The sequence below is a fragment of the Coturnix japonica genome, chromosome 5, assembly GCF_001577835.2.
Source record: "Coturnix japonica isolate 7356 chromosome 5, Coturnix japonica 2.1, whole genome shotgun sequence".
Taxonomy (NCBI): domain Eukaryota; kingdom Metazoa; phylum Chordata; class Aves; order Galliformes; family Phasianidae; genus Coturnix; species Coturnix japonica.
Window position 1 is genome coordinate 10,387,952 of NC_029520.1, and position 15,050 is coordinate 10,403,001.

The following is a 15,050-nucleotide window of genomic DNA, read 5'->3' on the forward strand; positions in this document are numbered from 1 at the left end:
GAGGAAAACACTTGTGGATCAATCTGCTGGATTCACTCTTCAAGTCCACAGATGCTCTCAGACCTCACAGTCAAAGGGTTCCTGAGCCAGCCCTCACACTTGGCCTCCAGAGCATCCTTACATTCACATGCCCAGCAGAGGCTCTGTGGGAACCAAACCCACTAGCAAGCATTGAATAAAGAGAGCTGCTTTTACCACCTTTCATCTTCCGAGCTAAACCTAAACGTACGCGTGCTTGGGGTATTTTCTCCCTCAGGTTTCAGACAATATTTTTCAAGCTTATTTTAGGACTGCCCCAATGTAACAAAAAGAACTAAATAAAAAACCAAAACCTAACACCACACCTCTGAAAAGATGCTTCTACTTTTCTTTTTAATCACCTTCTCCCAGCCCTTCTTTCAGCCAGTGCTGATCCCAGTTGGTGCTGGGTAGCTCAGATCAGCCTCTGCAATGTAAATTCCCTCTTTATGTTTTATCTGCTCTCAAGTCACCTGGCTTCGGTAGATTTATATGAAATTCCCTCATTCTCAAACCTCCTCAATAGTTGCTCTGGGCTTGTGAATGAGATCAGCCCTCTCCAAATCAAGACCATTGTATAGTTACAACTCTGCAGCCATCGTTACATATTAGTGATGATGATGAGAGAGAACCTTTCCTCCTCTCTGCTTCTCAGCTCCTTGGGGAGAGCAATGTTCACCTCTTAGGAACGGGAGTGACATCACCAAGAAGATGAAGCTTCCAATACAAATCTCATCTCATAGAATCAGAATGAATCATAGAATCACAGAATGGCCTGGGTTGAAAAAGGCCACAATGATCATTGAGCTTCAACCCCCTGCTGTGTGCAGGGTCAACAACCACCAGACCAGGCTGCCCAGAGCCACATCCAGCCTGGCCTTGAATGCCTCCAGGGACGGGGCATCCACACCCTCCTTGGGCAACCTGTTCCAGTGCATTACCACCCTCTGTGTGAAAAACTTCCTCCTAACATCCAACCTAAACCTCCCCTGTCTCAGTTTAAAACCGTTCCTTCTGCTCACCATACAGCAAAATTTGGACACGCCCAAGCTTTGTACTCCACTGGAGAGGTTCCTCATGAAAACCCAACACCTTCAGTGGGGAAGACCAAGGGTTGAAACCAAATGCCATCACTGCCCCTGGCCATGGCACTGCCATGATGGAGAAGACCTGGGCCAAGAACAGTAGGGCCAAGAAGCCTGGTGGGAGGAGGATGGAGAGGCCTGGGAGGGATTTCTCACTGATGATACTGTTACATTCTTTCCAAATCCTGGGAGTAAACAGACACTCCAAATTTAGAAAGAACAGAACTGGAAAATTTAAACATTCCTTGAAGAATTGGTACAAACGGAGAGGGGGCAGGGGGCCGAAGATGATCTCACATGTGCTCCTGAGCCAGATGAAAAGCTCATGACCAGAGCTCAGCAAGCGAGGGGCCAGTTTCAGGTCGGTGCAATACTACAGAGATAAAGCGGAGGGCTCTCCACCAGCATCCTACTCGCTCCATACCGGTACCAGTGAAGAACTGAAACATCCCTAAGGAAGTCAAATGCCATCCCCTTTGAGAAAGCGGAGCCCTGCTTTATGCAAGTATCATCTGGAGGAGCATCCCAAGCTCTCGCCCACTGCTTTGCTGAGCTGTGGAGGAGGTCAGGGAGATTAGGCTTTGTTTGCTTCCATTCAGAGGAGTGGTGACGCTCAGCACCCAGTCGCTCAGCACCGCGGCACTGGCTGGGCTCCAGCACGAGGGCTGCCATTGCCGGAGCCATCAGAGACCGATGGAGCCAGACTGCTGCCGCTTCATAAACAGATAATGGCTGCTAATAAAAACAAAGCGGGAGTTTGCAAAGGGAAAAAAAAAAAAAAAAAAAAAAAGGCAAAGAAAAAAAGCAAGGGTTTGTGCTGAAATAAACAAAGGTTAAAGAACAGTCAGGCTCCTGCAGGAATAGCAAAGCTGGGCTGGAGGGAGGGAGGGGGCATTACGTAATGCAGGAAAAATGTTGGCTCCATTCAGTTTTCCACCACTTCATGTGATGTCAGGAAAACCATATAAATCAACAGGCTTTCTGCTCCCACGGATGGAGGGCAGCAAGCAGCACTATTTATACTTACACAATTAAAAAAAAAGAAGGGGGGCTGGGGGGGAGGAGTAGAGAAAGAAGAGATGATGATGATTTCCAAGACTGGGAATAATTGACTCAGATTCCTCCTTCTGAGCCCTGTTGGAATTGCTGCTCTGGGGCTGTTAACCCTTGAGGAGCCCCCGCCCTTACTCCTGTCACCTCAGTTCCCGGGGCTTTGCCCCAGCCTCTATCAGCTGCTCTGAGGCAGATTGATTCAGACAGGATTGATGAGCAACAAGGACCAAGTGTGATGTTTTGGGACACTGAAACAAACGAAAAGCAATGAGCCTAAAGCCACCCAGATATGATTCCTGGGTCCTGTCCCTACTATGGACTTAGCAGTGCAAGCTATGGATCCCAAATGGATTTGGGACTGCTTAAGGCAGCACTAGGACCCAGTTGCCTGCACCTTATAGCAAGACTATGGTTTCTCCAGATTTCAGTGTATGCTCAGTGTCACAGATGGGATGTGGAGAAAAGGTGGCCACAGGATGGCTTTGAGCAGGATGAGGGTGCCTGGACTGAGGTCTCTTTGTACTTCCCCATCTCCTCAGACCTAGGCATAGGGATGCCACATTGATGAGGGCAAGATCAGGATGGAACCCAATGCCTCAGCAGGATGTACACCCACCTGCAAAGCAGGGAGGGCCCTAGCTCAAGCCTGGCAAGGGGTCAGGCTCTGGTCTCACATACATCCCCCTCAGACCTCCCAGGCACTGCAAACCTGGGTCAAAAATATCCCGGCTGCTGCCCACATTACAGCAAGGAGGAAACTGCATGTGTCAGAAAGCGTGCCCAGGCTCCCTCTGGATGCTTTCAGCAGTATTTTTGAGTCATGATTTCCATATAAAACTCAACAGCCATGACCCAGTGTGCTACATTTCAGTTCCTTTTTTTTTTCCTTTCTTTTTTTTTTCCATGCATTAGCAGCCTGCATTCCCCATTAGCAGGCTCCAGGCTGCACAGCCTGCCATCCTGAGGCACAGGGAGCAGCAGAGGCTTTGCCAAAACCTCAGCAATTACCAGCTGGGTATGCAGTTCTTTGAGGACTTCAGCAGGGGGAAGGCAGGGAGGAAGGGAAGGTCTGAGAAAACTGTAAACAGGTTTTAATTGGGGGTCTTAAACTTCATCTCACACCTAGTGCAGGCAGGCACAAACCTGCATGGGGGTCTTTGGTGCCGCATCCAGGGAGAACAGAGATGGCTGTCAAAACCAGGGATGCTCACTTGCTTGCAAGGGCTGGGAGTCAGAGATGTCATCCTTACAAGGGACTAGAGCACAGCATTTTCAAAGGCCTGCAATGAAGGCTCCTTCCTGACTCATCTCAGTGACAAGGCAGACTCCCTCCAGGACATGACCAAATCTGCATTCTCCTTTTTGGCATTATGCACCAAGCTGCGCCCTTGGGTACATCACGAAAACCTTGGACAGTGGCCTCAGTATAGCTCCATGCTAATCATCTTTGGCACATTGTTGTAGTCTTTGCTTGCCTTTGAAATCCTCAGACTGTCAGACCTGGGCGCTTTATTCCCATTATTCCTCTGCTCCCCTCCTCCCCCCCCCCCCCCCCCCCCCCCCCCCCCCAACCCCCACCTCTGGTTCAGTGACATTTACCCCAAGTATACAATCATAGAATGGTTTTGGTTGGAAGTAGCCAACCAGGCAATCCCCCAGCCACCTGAATTAGGGGCAGCTTCAATTTTCCCTTCAAAGTAACATGCTCATCTCAGAGAATATGGCCACAACACCGTAAATCCACAACAACTGCATAAGCACCAAGTGAAATGGTAACACAGAGCCACACCAAGGGGGCCATCATCCTACAGTGCAACAGCACAACTGTCACCCATCATTGCCATCATCAACACTGCTGCTGCTCTTGAGTGGTTCCACTCCTACCTGTGAGGATGGAGACACTGTGGAAACAGCTGTCCAGCTTGCCCAGGAGGATGGAGAGAAAGCTGTCAGCAGCCAAGCCGGTCACATCCCGTGTGCTCTGGTCATAGACCACCACATCCTGGTGCTCCTCTGCCTCCACCTGTAGGGAAGAGCAAAAAAACTGGTAATAGAGAAATTCAAGACTGACTTTTGCACGTGGTGTTCTGTGGAGGGAGCACAGCCTCGATGGTTTGGGTACCACACATCTGTGTCTGCCCCACAGATGTGAATGAATATTCCAGCACCTACACCAGCTACAACACCCAGTAATTCCCCCGCCATGCACAGGAAGCCTTTCTGGTACAGTGTACTGCTGCACTCCCAGTGAAATGAGAAAGTTGGAGCTGCTGCATCCCATTCAGGTGATGAGCACAACCTTCCCCGTGCATATATCTTAAATAAAGATCAGAATCTTGTTATGAGGTTCCTTGAACAGGGCTTTGCTCATAAACATTTCCCTCCTTTTCTTCTATCACTTGCTTGCCCTATCTCACCACCTTTGAGTTGCTAAAGATATTAGCATAACTACAAACACAATGCTCAAAATACATTTCCCCAATTCCTAGGGCAAGGTTTCTGCAGCACCCTGAGGTGTGCAGACACCTTCCCAAAGCAGACCCAGCCCTCAAGCTGTAATGAAGCAGCAGCTGAGCTGCTTTGACATCCCATGCAGTTCCTCCTCTGCCCTGAAATGGGAGTTGCATCCCAATAAAACTGCAGTGTATGTACGTGGATTTTACAGAATGTACCATTCACTGCAGGGCTGAGGAAAGCCATTGGAAATCAGTGGGGCATCAGGAAGCAAATTTGGCAACAGAGGTCAGCAGGACAAAGGGAAGAAAGAAAAGGAAGTGACAGAAGGAGAGAGAAGAGGAAAGGATTGAGAATTTTAAAATAAGACACTGAAAATCGTGTAAGGTGAATAAAACCAGTGGCCACTTCTGGACATGACATTGACATTCTTCATAGCTTTCTTTGCCCTCCACCACAGTATGACATCCTGAAAACCCAGCCTGAAGCATCACATGAGGCAGAAGGGACTGGTCAGGGGCTCGCACCGTGGCCAGGATGGCCAAGGGGGGCATCAGGGGAGATAACAGCTCTAGCAGAGAAGAATTATCCCACAATAGGATTTAGTGTTCTCTCCACACGGGGAGGCTTTGTTTTGGCCATTACTGCAGGGTTGCTGAGCAACGGCAGATATGTGTGACACGGTTTACATCTTATTAAAGTTATAAGGTTTCACTCGATGTAAATGCCAAACAAGCACTGGCCTTGCGTGGCCCGGCTGCAGAAACAAATATCGAGCGTAGTGGGGCAAGGGCTGTGAAAATGGGCAGAGGGGAAAGCCTGGCTTGAAGAAAAACATGCATTGTGTAGGAAGGACTTATGACACATCACACACGGGAGTGCTGGCATTTCCAGTCCCGTCGCTCAGACGGAACAGGTACTTCACACAGTCCTAGAATCATCTATGTTGGAAAAGGTGTTCTAGATCATCAAGTCCAACCGTCACCAAGTCCAACTTATCATTGAGTCCAACCACTAACCATTTCCTACCACAGCTGCTATCGTCCCACCAAGTCACCCAGGTCTCTGTCCCCAATCCTTGAAGGAGCATCACCATTGGGGAACCCACCGAGCATTCCAGAGGAGCCCATCCCTCCCCCAGAGGTATCACCCACATGCATCTCCTCGTTTTGTTCTGGGTGCTGAGTGGTTTCATACCCCCAAATGGCACTTATCTGCCATGCAGGGCAGTCTGAGCCCTCCAGGTGATCTGGGCTATGATAAGAGTGAGGTATTCTCATTATCCCAATTACTCCAGACATCTCAGTCACATATTGTTTCAAAACATAGTGAATCACTGCACTGAAATAACACCATTTCCATAAACACAAAAAGCAGCTGGGCACAGGGCTCAGAAATAAGCCCTGGCTTTCCCTAGAGCAAAGCAGCTGCTTCCAGGGCTGGGCTCCTCGAGTAAATAAATACACATCCCCACAGCCCTGGTAGAATGTTGTCATGTCTTGAACCACTGCTACAGCCATTCTCAGAGACAGCTGCATTTTGGGAAGAGATAACAGGTCAAGATGGGAGAAGACTTTCCAAGGAGATCTTAAAGGAATGAACTTCTCAGCATTAACCTCCAGAACTCAAAACAAACCCCCAAGCAGGAATTTCCCCATAACCTCTTCTCCTGAAATGGCACTGAGGAGCTGATTGGTTCCAGTTGGCATTGGGTTTGAAAATAAAACCAGTGCAGGTAGCACATTTTTGTGTCTAGGAAGACTATAGCTGTAATAATTGGAACTCCTTGGAATAAAATAAAAATATAAAAGTAATTCGCTGGGAAATGGATAAGCTCTGCAGCTTCTTAGCCCAGACTGTGAGCTGCAGCTCTGGAGAAAATACATGTGTATAATGGGAGTACAGCACACATCAGGATTTGAGGAGGGTTGCCTCAGATATGTCCCCACTTCCAGGGCAGGTGATAGGCATATTACAACTAAAGCACAAAGGGATATGGATTTACCCCATTTCTTCTTTCCCAGCAAGCAGAGCTTTCCCAAGATTTGCTCTTGCTGTTACCCTCCAAACCAGAGCATCCTGAAGAGCTGTGAGCAGCACCTTCTTTCACATAGGATGGAAAACCGTGATGTCCAATCGAGGGAAAGGCAAAAGGCAATCAATGCCCATCGGGGCTGAGATTTTTGGGGTTGCACAAGCAAGGAAGGAGCGTGCTGAGCTGGGCTTTCAGCAGCACCCCATCCTTTTGGGCACACTGCGGTGCTCTCAGCTGCTTTTGTCTTGGCAGCCCTGGCCAAGAACAGGAAACAGGAGGAGGGCGGGAGGCCCATCAGGAGGAATAATGGGGCCGGACAATCGCACCACTGATGTCACCCTTCCTGCCATCTGCTCCCAGCACCAGCCATGCCCCTGTCCCTCCCTGTCCCCACCCGGACAGGGCTCAGCACCACATCCCTATGTAAGGATGGACAGCTGCATAAGGATGCAGGAGTGGGGAGGAGGTCGTTGTTCCTTCCATAGACACACTGGTAGCCCCAGGATGGCTGTGAAGGTTGGGGACAATCCTTAGCAGGACCGAAAGAGGACAAGCGCCACCCGTGGTGGTGCAGGAACATCCTTTGGGTGCCACCGCCGCCTGCTGCGGCATCTCTGCAGCTGCTGAACTGCAGCCTTGCAGGCAGAACGGCATCAGCTGATGTTAACTCTTTTGTGCACCCCCTCCCCATCCTCCCCCCCTACAAAATCGCAGTGCTTTTGCTGCTGCCGCTCCACGTGACAGCGGCCACTGCAGAGGTGACCCTTGCTGGGAGGAGGGCGGCCGCACCGCGCTGGCTCCCAGCTTGTGAAAACTGATTATTCCTGCTTTATTCCCCCGGGGATTTGCAAACGGCTCAAGCCGTTCAGGAATCATTCTCTGCAATCCCCTCCAAAGCACCCAGCCCACAGCATCGCTGAAGCAGCTTGGAGCAAGGCTAGCCCGCCCCCCCCCAAAACCCCCCTTCTGACTCCTTGATCCTGGCAGGGTGATGTCACCAGCAGCCAATACGGACGACGGTGGCTTCACGGGGTGGCAGGAGGGGGGGGACACGCTGCAGATGGCTCCAGCTGGGCCCAGCATTTGATTAATCGCCTGAATTACCCTCGCTTTGCCATAAAATTACAAGCAGGGGGGGAGCTGGGGAATGTGAAAAGTAGGAGCACGGTGGTGGGGGAGTGGGTTGGCAGGGAGCAGCACCACCCCAAAATGAGTGGCAGGGGTCCCCATGCCAAAGCCGTGCTGCAGTGGGGATGTGCCACTTAAAGGATGCTGGGTGGATGAGGTGATGGGACCCTGGGGCACTGGGGTTGAAAGGGGACAAAGCGCCCTCCACTGCCTCACTGATGGCAGCATCTCACGGCAGGCAGGACTCTGCCTGGGCCACCACGGGGGCACCCAGTGCTATTTCGGCTTGCAGCCATGGCTCACAGCCACCTCTATTATTTAACGGGGAGAGATAGAGAGAGGAGCCTGGGAGAGATAATATGCCATGACACCGGATAAGAGTTCCTGGCGTCACAAGGGAGGAGGATTACATGTCCCTGAATGGAGTTAGAGATGACAGAGGGGAGGGGAAGAGTTTTCAGCAAGGGATTAAGCTTACAGCTCCAGGAAGGCTTTGGGGCTTGTTTGCCAGCACAGGGCAATTCCTGAGGCTGACATACCTGTTAGACTGGCCTGGGGAGGGCATGTCACTGGAGTGGGCAATAAACAAATCCTCCAGGAGAACCCCACGGCCATTGCTTTTCCAGCTCTCAGAAGGAAGCTAGTGGCAAAGAGGAGAGGGCAGATAACAGGGCGCAGGATAGGGTACACGTTGCACAATATTGTCCCTGCAGGCAACGGCTTTGCAAGCATACATATCCTTAGCAGGGCAAAGAGGCATTCCCTATCCCCATACCTTCATCTTGGAGGTGGGCTGGATGAGTTCTGTAATAGAGACCTTGTCCTGCTGGAGCCGCCTCTTGACCAACTTAGAGCAGCAGATGTTGACAGAGCTGAGGACGTGCCAGGAGTTGTACTCAACGAAGGAGCGACTATCGATGACCAGGGTGCCCTCTGCTCCGTTCCGCAGGAGGCTGGCCAGCTTCTTTGGATCCATCACTTTGCGTGGAAGTCTGTCTCCAGCCATAACGGGCCCGTCCGCTCTAGGGAGAGCGGGGTGGAAGGGCAGGATGGGCTGCCAGCACCCGTCTCCCCACAGGGATGAGCAGTGAAGCAAGGTGTGAGTGGAGCAGCACCGTGCTGGGCTCCTCACACTGCTAGCGCCCAGGCTGCCTACTCATGGTGCTGAACCTGGGGACAGAGAAGAGTAGACAGACACCAGTCAGGTGGCAGGACAACATAGATAAGAATGACAGAATCATAGAATCATTAAGATTGGAAGAGACCTCTGTGGTCACCAAGTTCAGCCACTGACCCATCCCCTCCGCACTCACTGAGTCACATCCCTCAGTGCTGCATCCCCATGGTTCTGGAACGCCTCCAGGGATGGTGACCCACCACCTCCCCAAGCAACCTGGCCCAGTACCTCAACACACTGAGAATTGTTTCTTAATAACCAACCTGAACCTTCCCCAGCTTAACTTGAGGATCATTCCCTCTCATCTTAACTTGGCGCTTACTCAGGGCCTAGGGCTTGGCCTTCAGAAGAGTGGGACAAAGACACAACCACACTTCCTAAGAAATCTCTTTTTGTGGCTTTTTGGTACCTGACTTGTGCAGGCTTTAGAAGTGGCTTCATGCACAGAGGGAGATGAGACTCCATCTTAGCAGCCATGGAGCCTCTTAGCAGCTTGCTTCAAGAGCAGCTCGCTCCAAGAGCAGCTCATAGGGTCAACAAGTGTGATCTGGTCAGGGAGTCTTCTTAGGTTTTAATGGCACACGTCATTGCAGGCTTGTTTTAATGGCATTAACTTTTAATGCTGCCACAACCATTCAGAAAATAAGCAGGGCTATTAGCAGGCTCTCCTTGTTTCTTCCAGAAAGCATTTTAGAGAGAACCCACAAGCTGTTGCATGGAGACTTTAATGCATCTGAATTAAGAAGACTATGATTATCATGCCTGAAAAGGCCAGTGTAAAGATTTTCATTGACTTCTGCAGGGCCAGGATTTAGTCTATGGACTACAGGAAGCTTATGAGTCACCCTGCTCAGAGCAAGTAGCAGTTCTTGGCAGCTCCCACATCACAAGCCCTTGTGGTGCAAGGGAACCCAGGACACTGAGCACTGGAACAGGTTGCCCAGAGAGGTGGTGGATGCCTCAGCTGAGGATACATTCAAGGTCAGGCAGGACAGGGCTCTGAGCACCTAATCTAGTGTAGGTGTCCCTGTACATTGCAGGGGAGGTGGACCAGATGGCTGTTATGGGTCCCTTGCAACTCAGGGACCTCTGCTACCTATAACCAAACCTTGAAGGTGCAGCCAACTTGCAGGAAATGGACATACAGCTGCTGAATATAAGGATGTTTCAGCATCTACAGCTCTCCAACCTTAACATTAGCAGCCCTCTTATTTCCCCAGGCCAACAGACCTTCTCTCCAAAGCAGGGGGTTGATGTCCCTGCACACATATGTGCTGCTAACACATTTGTTCAACTTAGAGGAAAAAGAAGAAAAATCCCCTAAAAGCTGCAATAGTGGTGGCCCCTTCTGGCACAAAGCATTTTGCAGCCCCATGGCATAATGGCATCGCTGCCCCTGGCCCCACAGCAGGCAGCTCACGGTTTCCCCTCCCCACAGCACTCCTCCAGGGGGGCTTAAAAATTGAAACAGTTCTAATTAGGGGGTGTGAGAGGGAGCAAGGCCGGCCCCTGCTGGGATATGACACACCTCATTACGTCGCTGCCGTCTTGCCAGAAGACCCCCTGCTGTACCTTGGCTATAGAGCTGGGGCACTCAGAAAGGATGCAAATTAGCCAGCTTTCACCCCCCTCCTCCGTCTTTCTTTCACACCCCACTCCCCAAACCACTTTCTGCTTCCCTTCCCCATCAGGACAGCAGGCTGCTAATTCTTGGCTCCTCCAATTACATCCAAGAAATAAAAGGGAGCAGAGGAAGGCAACAGACAAAAAGGATGGGGATAATGCTGAGGGATAAGAAAGAAAGGCTGAAATGAGAGGAAGGAGTGATCCAATGCATTGGACATGTTGTACAGTATCACCAGAGACAACAGAGTATCTGCTCTCCAGATAACAAAGGTGAACTATGGGGGGTCTGGGAAGAACAGAAAAGCCCTGATCTCCTTTGCTCAGAGAGAGACTTCCCATGCTTGAAGTGTCAACAGATGACCGAGAGCTTGTGTGGATGAAGTCAGAAGACACCAGAGGAGTTTTCCCTTTGCACTAATAGCCACCCTCCAGCAGAACAACTGGACACACACCCATCTGCACCAACACTGCCAGTCAGACCCGGTGGCAGACAGAGGTGACACAATGTGCCAGGTCCTGTACCCAGTTCCACCTGGGAGAAGTGGAAAGAGACAGTGCGAGGTAGGCTCGTTCCACTCCTCTCTCCTGAAGCCTTTCCCAGGGAAGGAGGTACCAACTGAGCAGTCTTAAGCAGCCATAACCTCACTGTTAGACTCAATGCCCAGTAGCTGGGTCCCTCTGAACTTGCATAGTGCCCTTCTGTTAGACAACCAAAGTGCAAACGCCAAGGAAGAGCAAAAGAAAGTGGCCATGGAGGGGCACTGCTGAAGTAAGAGACCTGCTCCTCCAACATACTGACCAGAGACCCAACTCCAGCACAAGGGGAAAAGGTTAACCTGAGGCCTAAATTAGGGTTTCAGAAACATAGCTGTGTCCCTCTCTTATCAGTTTATTAAAGCCATCTTAATCTTCTCGAGTGTTCCTGAAGAACATTACCATAATCCTTTAATCCCACCTCTCCCTGGAGTGCCTGTAATGAGGAGATGGACACACGGCTTAACTGAATGGGGACAGCAAAGCAGGAGGAGCCATGCTGCAGCTGAAGGATGGAAAGCTGGACAGAGGACTTAATACATAGGCATTAAGACACCTGATTGCCAGGAGTGTCCCTGGCTGTGACCCTCTTCTGGTCAGCCAGAAGAAAACCCCAAACACACCCTGACCCAAGCCTGTCCCTGTGGCAGGAAGGACCATGGGAACGCACCCCTGTGCTGGCTCAACAGTCACCAAGGTGGAGGCCACTTCCTCCATTCCTCATCTTGCACAAGGCCCCAGCAGAAACATGTGGCTACAGGAAGGGCATGGGTCTAGTTTCTCTTGGAGATGCTAACAGGAAGACCAGCACGTCCCTGCAGCAATCAAGAACCTCACTAACTGGCATATCCACCTGTGGTTGTGTTCTGGCAATCCCTACCTTCCCTCCACCCATGACCCAAATCATCAGCTGCTCCCCTTGCTGCCTCGGGCAGGCCAGCTTCTTATTCCTCTGAGCTTTCCTTTTCTCCTAGCCCTGTCCCGATTCTTTCTACTGTTGCTTCCCATTTCCATTCAAAATAAATGCAGACAGAAGAGATTAAGATGCAGAGGAAAAATAATACTTCCAGCAAAACAGCTTCCAAGTCTGCAAAGAGCACAAAGCAAAGGACCTCAGGTGCACTGTTATTCATAATCTGTAAAAGACTTTTGGAGATCTGCGCTGAACCTCCACAATCTGCTTCTAGCAAAGGAAGTGAACTCACAAAATGAAGCTGAAGACTAGAAACAGGGTATGATTGGCTGCTGGCAGAGAACATGGAGGAACCATGAGCTGCCTTTATGAGATAGGTTGCACAAAGATGCTGCTGAAAGAAGGGTCAAATCCAGCTACAGAGATGCTGGAAGTAGCACCCACATGTGCCTGAGCACAAATCTAAGGAAATAATTATAACCCAGGGACTGGCAGCTCGGATCCCATCAACCTCCAGAGAAGCTGTAGGTTCAAGGCCAGTCTGGATGGGGCTTTGGGCAACCTGGTCTAGTGGGAGATGTCCCTGCCCACAGCAGGTTATTGGAACTAAATTATTTTTAAGGTTCCTTCCAACCCAAACCATTCTCAAATGCATTACCATCACATAAGTGAGCCTGGGGACCCACAAGCATGCCCACAGTGCTGCCATCCCAGAGTAACCCCAGAAAGCAGCTGTTTCTGAAGAACTTCCACCAGCCCCATGCTTGCCACCCAGGACACTGACAGTACCTTGCTGATTCCCAGACACAGATCAAGATGTAAAACATGGCACTTTTGCCAAGCTCTCCGCCCTTCCTCCTTCCCCATCCCCTCTTTCAAGTGCTTTGGCACTTAGTGAACTCCCCTCGGCAGGCTCCTGCTGTTTGAGGGATTTCTAAAACACAGCCCTATTACTAATTATTATTATTTTGCGGCAGCAATCAGGGACACGGGGCTCATTAACAAGTTAGCACCTCTGGTTTCCCTGGAAACTCGCAGCTGCCAGGCAACGGCTGCGTCTCTGGCCCGAGGCGATGCTACCGCAGTGCCTTCAGCTCACATCCCGCAGGATGCTCGAGTTGCTGCCTCCAGCCCAGCCAACGGCACGGGGCAAGACGGGCCATTATGAAGCTCCAGGATGCCTCTCCTCACTCCATCCCATCTGCTTTGCAGCTCAGCCCATCTACTGATCCCCTTCTGCTTCTCCCGGCATTGTGATCTGCATAGCATCTCCTGGTGAGAGATGCAAGCTTTCATCTGGGGAGGGGAATTTGGAGCATGAATAATCCCCCGTGGTGGCACTGGGACAAAGCCATAGGTGCCTGCCATAGCCACGCTAGAAGTGCTGCCAATTGCTTAGCAGTTGCTCGATATCCCCTTAAAATAGAGCACAAAGGATTTCTCTAAGGTGGAAAGAAAAATACATGATTTTGTCTTCTCCTCCTTAAAATGAGGTTAAAAACCATCACTAACCATATTCACTACTCAAACATAAAGGCTGCTCATCTGCCTTTCCCTGACGAAGCTTAAGAATGAGGAGAGACATTTTGTGATTCCCAGGAGGTAAAAATGAGACGGCATCACTGTGCTGTCCCTCTGCAACCACTGCCCTGTTCTCACCCTCAGAGTCTCACATAGGCTTTCCCAAGACAGTGGAGACTCACACAGCCCCACTGATGCTCACCTCACTTCCCCATTCAACACTTTCCACAAGTGGGGTGTCCCTTCTCTCCAAGACAAGACCCCCCTCCCAAATCTCCATGCAGACTGGGCTTTGGGAAGAGGCAGACCAGGGGAAGGCAGATGGAGGCATCATCACTGGGGGATGATGCTGAGAAGCAGGAGTTTGCATTCCAGTTGTGCCCATCATGAGTGGTCCAGAACATGGAACAATGCTTGGTAGGTTGTAGCTGCAAATGCAGTCACCTCCCAGCCTACCCACATTGTATATAACAGTCATGATCTGGTTCCTCACAGAATTATTTCTGGAGTGCTACCAGGCAGGGAAAGCCAACAGAGAAGAACAGCAGGCTATATAGCTGGCATATATGACAATGCCACTACCTCCTCTTCTTATACTTTTAAGACTATTTATATTGTTTTCTCCTGTAGTATAAACACAAGCTTTCCTTTAAAGCCTACAAAAGGCAGGACCAAAGGTTATCTATGTCCAGCCAGCCATTTAATCTCTGCCTTCACCCATGCTGCAGATGGAGCCCCCATGCATGCTGCTTTCTCATACCAGAGCTATTTCATTTCCATCCTCTTCCTGCCAAGCTAAGAAACAGCCATGTTCACGTCCTAGAGCTGAAAGCATCTTCTCCTGTGAGCAGACACACCACAACAGGGTGTAAAGTAGAGGACATAGAAACACTGAAGTTGGAAAGACTGCAAAGATCACCCAGTTCAACCATCAGCCCATGCTTGTAACCACTCTAAACCATTTCCTTCACTATCACAGTCCCAAGAGTGCTTCCCACTGCCTGATGTCCCCACCTTTGCCGCAATTCCACTGGACAAGCCCAAAGACCATCCCATGGGCTTATCTTGGGATTTCCAACGTTTCATCTGCCTTTTTGCAGTAAGCCCAGGCAGAGGTAGACCAGAAAGGTATGCAGTTAGATACTTCAGCAGAACTGACCCTGATCTCTTGTCCTATGACACCAAACACTATAAATATCTGCTGGGTCAGTTTTTGTCTCCTGAAAAAAGTGTTTCCGGGACCCACAGACTATTTTCCCATGATCTCTACATTCTAAGGAAAAGAAAGCACTGGGCTGAGTTGTGGTTCTTTGAGGTAGATCAAAACATCCCCATTTCATTTCATAAGGACAGTGACAAATTAAATAAATCTGCAACAGCCACAGGTGAGGTAAAAGGTGAAAGCATAGAAGTTGAAGCAAGCACTAGATAAACCTGCTGGCATCTGCCCTGTGCCACATGTCCGTGTATAAAAAAGGCAGTCAGGGCTCCCAGACTCACTAAAGA

General features: G+C 50.2%; 1 protein-coding gene across 4 annotated transcripts in view; it reads right to left on the reverse strand.

Moving 5' to 3' along the window:
* The window catches only part of DUSP8 (dual specificity phosphatase 8), a 38,520-nt gene that overhangs the window by 18,234 nt on the left and 5,236 nt on the right, over window positions 1–15,050 (reverse strand). For all 4 annotated transcript variants that reach the window (XM_015863828.1, XM_032444845.1, XM_015863829.2 and 1 more), the window contains 2 exons: window positions 8,549–8,943; window positions 4,041–4,179 (listed from right to left, as the gene is read on the reverse strand). In XM_015863828.1, the coding sequence (XP_015719314.1) occupies window positions 4,041–4,179; window positions 8,549–8,779 (370 nt within the window). In that variant the 5' untranslated portion in view covers window positions 8,780–8,943. The remainder of the gene's footprint in view (window positions 1–4,040; window positions 4,180–8,548; window positions 8,944–15,050) is intronic.